The 4,272-nt window shown below is 59.8% G+C and overlaps 1 protein-coding gene across 1 annotated transcript; it reads right to left on the bottom strand.

Annotated features, from left to right (window-relative positions):
- Nucleotides 1–465: 465 nt before the first annotated feature.
- On the bottom strand, nucleotides 466–4,272 carry CTU1 (cytosolic thiouridylase subunit 1). The gene is made up of 3 exons (XM_044991908.1): nucleotides 4,154–4,272; nucleotides 3,081–3,588; nucleotides 466–2,659 (listed from the first exon to the last, which is right to left on the bottom strand). Exons 1-3 carry the CDS (start codon nucleotides 4,259–4,261, stop codon nucleotides 2,031–2,033), a joined length of 1,245 nt encoding a protein of 414 aa, XP_044847843.1. The 5' UTR covers nucleotides 4,262–4,272; the 3' UTR covers nucleotides 466–2,030.

The raw sequence follows: 4,272 nt of genomic DNA, 5'->3' as shown, positions 1-4,272 counted from the left end.
TAGCTTAGCTAGTTTAGGCCTTGGAGCTAAGAAATGCTGACAGACGTAAGTGAGCGAAGAAAAACCCAACGCCCTAAGATGAGGGGGAAAAGAGGGGCCAAGAGGTACTGAGAAAAATTAACTGGAAGATGAATTTTAAATCCTAAAAATGCTGTAAAGGCACATCTGTTTCCAGCACGTGCCTTAACCACCGGAGCCAGGCTCTGCGCCAGTGCTAATGAGAATGAAGAGAGCCCACACAACCTATAGAAATCAGGGTCCCTTGAGTTTGTAGGGGACGATGTGCAGAAGGTCGCTATAGGCAGAATCACATTATAAAACCAGGGGGTCCAGAGCGGGAAAATTGAGCTCGCTATGGGAATCTCCAGCTCAAACCATGAGACCCATCAGACCTAAGACTATTAGTGAGGATGTGAGTGTAACTATATTGTAACTTGTGCGTAGAATTGCGATCGGCTTGGGTGATAACTTTAATTGTAATTTGAATAAAAACCTATAAAACAGACTAGACCTTGTACTTGTGAATGTCTGTGTGGTCTCTACCCTTGGTCTTTGTGTTCCTTGAGATTCCATCTAAAGCACGTAGCAGGGGTGACTTTCACTCTGTTAAGCTTGAAACGGGAGCAGCTAGATCTGAACCCACGGTGGTGTGTTACGTTACAAAATTCACATTACATGAAATAAATGGCCACACTGGCGTGCAAACTGTCCTCCTAGGTCTCTACTTTGCGCTTCTTGCTGCTGAGTCGTAATAAAAGTGAAACCTCATCCTCTCCCAGGTATAAGGCGCTGCTGCTGGCGGCAGCACTGCCTTCAGAGCGGCCAGAAAGCTGTACCCACGCCCGCACCAGTTCCCCTTTTCCTCTGACAGTGTCCTTCAACTATGGCACCCCCAGGTCTCAGAACCCCCCTATAATAGCCTTGCCACCCCCTTTTGGGTTGGGACCCCCAGTTTGAGAATTCTTGTTCTAGAGAATAAATGGACATTGCATCCCCGCTATAGAACAGGAATGGCAGAGAAAGGTTCCTACATGCCATTTAGTTCCACAGGGTGGATTTACTAAAAATCATTTCTGTAAAACTCTTTGCATCACTTCTGACCCTTGTGGTTTGAACCGGGCAATCTGTGACCCGGGAAAACCCGGGGCTGTGTAATCAGGCTACACGCTGTAGGTTTCTCCTGCCCCAAGACTTTCAGGAAAAAATTACCCAGCCCCAAATCAGACTGAAAAGTCCAAAGTCTCTAATATTGACATGAGAAAAACTTTTTCTTCGGTTCCAATCCCTCAAGCAGTTTCCTTTCCAATCGTTTTGAAAGATCTCATCTCTAGTTTGGACCTTTGCCCCCTTAACATGTGAATTTGCTCAAATTTCTAACCAAAAAGTTGTTTCCACTGGGAATAAAATGAAGCTCAACGTCAAACCCTGTTACAAAAAAACCTGGGAGTCGGGTGTTTCCAAATTTTGGTTTCTACGTTTTTTGGTAGAAAAACCCCTATTTTGTTCCAAATATCTCAAGCAGCCCTGTCTGAGTTTAACCCTGCGAGCCAGGTTTTTAGTTTTTAAGGGGCTGTCTGGCTTTTGGTATGTGCCTGCCAAAGATTAGAGAGGCTGTTTACCGCGTGATTTCTTCTTCCGCAAATGGTTTTATCATCAGCTCTTTCACATGCCCTTATAATCTCCTGGTACCATGAGCCATTGCTTCGTACTGAGCACTTAGCACAACCAGCTCTCAAAGCAGTTTACAAAATATAAGCTGCATTATCTCAGTTCTAGGGGGGGTGGGAGGGGGCAACTGAGTCACGGCGAGGTAAAGGTGACTTACCTAGTCACACTGTGACTTGGAAATGGAACCCAGGAGTCCTGGCTCCCAGCCCCCTCTGCTCTAACCACGAGACCCCACTCCCCTTCCAGAGCCAGGGAGAGACGCAGGAGTCCTGGCTCCCATCTCCCCCGTTGCATCCCACTCGCCCCCAAGCGGGGCTGTGGACAGGAGCTCGGCTGTTCTCAGTGGCACCCCCCACACCACTTCAGAAGTCCAGGTCCCGTGGGCCCCTCAGCTCCCGTCTGCCCCCCGGCTCCTCATCTGTCCCCAGCTCCCCCCAAGGCTCCTGCTCCTCTGGCGGCTCCTCCTCGTCCGGAGCCCCCAGGCGCCTGCGCTCCTCCTGGGTGAGGGGCTGCCCGTCCCGCAGCTTATCCCGCAGGCGCCGGTGTTTGCCGATGCCCAGCTTGGGCAGGCCGCGGTCGAGCCCCTCCAGCAGGACGCAGGCCTTGCACAGGGGCTGGCTGGCCACGTAGCCGCAGCGCTGGCAGGTGCCGCGGGCCGGCATGCGGAGGTCGGAGCGCAGCGAAAGCCGTTCGCGCGAGTGGCCCAGGTCAGCAACGGCACTGGGCCGGGCGGCCTCCAGTTCCTTGAGCAGGGCGCGGGCGTAGCCGCGGTAGGCCTGGGGGGCGTAGACGCACTCGGTGCTGAAGTAGTCCAGGCCCTGGAAGTAGGCGTAGAGGACGATCTCCTTCTCGTAGGCGTGGCGCAGGGGCTTGCAGCGGGGCACGGCCCCCTCCCCTGCTGGCCCCGCGCCTGCCCCCCGACGCAGCCGGCCCACGTCGCCCCGCAGGAAGTTCATCAGCACCGTCTCAGCCACGTCATCCGCGTTGTGGCCTGCGGGAGAGGGCGGAGGAGTCAGGCCGGAGAGGGCCCCCGGGTCAGACCCTGCGGTGACCCTTCCCCCAGTACAGAGCCCCCCAAAGCAGACCCCATAGCACCCCCTCCTCCAGCACAGAGCCCCTCCAAAATAAGACCGAACAATGTCCCCTTCTCCCCAGCAGAGCCCTCTCCCTGCAATTCAGCTCCCTCTGCCTCCATCGCATAGGACCCCCGCCCCCACGCACACTTGGGGAGATGTTGTGCATGCTGAGCAGCAACCCTCTAGCTGACACCCCACCCTATCCGCCCCCAGGGCGATCCTGGCCTCACCTCTGGCCCCCACTCTCCCATGCCACATGCTCCCCGTGGGCTCTCCTGCCCCCCCGCCCCCATCTTGCCCCTCCCAGCAGCAGGGCCCCCGGCCGCTCCCCCTCACCTGTGGCGATCTTGTCGGCACCCATCAGCAGGGCACCCCGGTCGAGGGCCTGGCGCCGGAAGACGCCGCAGAAGGTGCAGTTGTTGCGGGGGCCGAGGTGGCGGGCGATGCGGTCCATGCTCCAGCCGTAGAGTTGGCGGTAGGAGACCACGTGCAGGGGCAGGCCGGAGCGGCGCTGGTGGCGGCGCACGGCGGCCAGGGAGGCGTCGCGGTACCCGGCGATGCCCTCGTCCACGGAGAGCAGCAGCAGGCGCAGGCCATAGCCGTGGCGCTGGTCAAGGAGCTGCAGCAGGTAGGCCAGCACCGTGGAGTCCTTGCCGCCCGAGGCACCGATGGCCACGGTCTCGCCGGGCCGGAAGAGCCGCCCAGCCACGATGGCCTGGTGCGTCTCCTCCTCGAAGGCTGCCAGGAAGCAGGCGCGGCACAGGGCATGGCCCGTCTTGGGGCGCCGCAGGGCAGCCGGGCTGGCGCCGCAGGCAGAGCAGGTGGCCGGCATGGTGGGGGGGGGCTGGGAGAGATGGAGTGAGGGTTAGAGGGGGAGCACCCAGGCCAGCCCCCCAACTCACCCAGCCCCCCACTGCCCCTGCCCATTCCCCTGCCTCAGTCAGCCCCCCACTGCCCTCTGCCCAGCCCCTACCCAACTCCCCATCTCCCTGCCTCACCCAGCCCCCCATTGCCCTCCACCCAGGCCTCTGTCCCAGCATTCCCCCCCCAACACCCCACCTCCACCCAGCCTCCATTGCCCCCTGCCCAGTCCCCCACCTCACCCAGCCCCTCCACCGTCCTCACCCAGTTCCCACCCAACCAAGCGCCCCAGCCCCTGGCACAGCCCCTGCACCCGCTCCCCAGCCCCCCTCCCATAAACAGCCTCCCTCCCCTCAGCCCCCCACCCCCTCCTCTTAGCCCCCCCTTCCCCAAGCCCCCTGCCCAGCCCAGCCCCCACAAGCCACCCCCTCCCCATAGTGCCCCGCTCCACCTCTTGCCCCCCCCGCCTCCTCCCCGCACAATCTCCTCCCCGACCCTCCCGCGGGGCGCACAAGCAGAGCCCGGGGGGGGGAGGGGGTCTGACTCACCCGCTGTGGGAGCTGGAGTCTCTGCTCCTCCTGCCCCACACGCTGGCGGCGCACACTAGCCAACTCCCAGCATGCACCTGGCCAGAGCCTGTAACTCCCAGCATGCATCTGCCTACAAC

The sequence above is a fragment of the Mauremys mutica genome, chromosome 17 (assembly GCF_020497125.1).
Source record: "Mauremys mutica isolate MM-2020 ecotype Southern chromosome 17, ASM2049712v1, whole genome shotgun sequence".
Taxonomy (NCBI): Eukaryota; Metazoa; Chordata; order Testudines; family Geoemydidae; genus Mauremys; species Mauremys mutica.
Note: the sequence above shows the minus strand (reverse complement) of the source record. Positions and strands in the feature narration are given on the sequence as shown.

Coding starts and splice junctions, on each gene's coding strand:
- CTU1 (XM_044991908.1), bottom strand. CDS start 4,261: ATGCATGCTGGGAGTTACAGGCTCTGGCCAGGTGCATGCTGGGAGTTG. Junction 3,589..4,153: donor GACTCCAGCTCCCACAGCGG/GTGAGTCAGACC, acceptor CATCTCTCCCAG/CCCCCCCCCACCATGCCGGC. Junction 2,660..3,080: donor TGCCGACAAGATCGCCACAG/GTGAGGGGGAGC, acceptor CCTCTCCCGCAG/GCCACAACGCGGATGACGTG.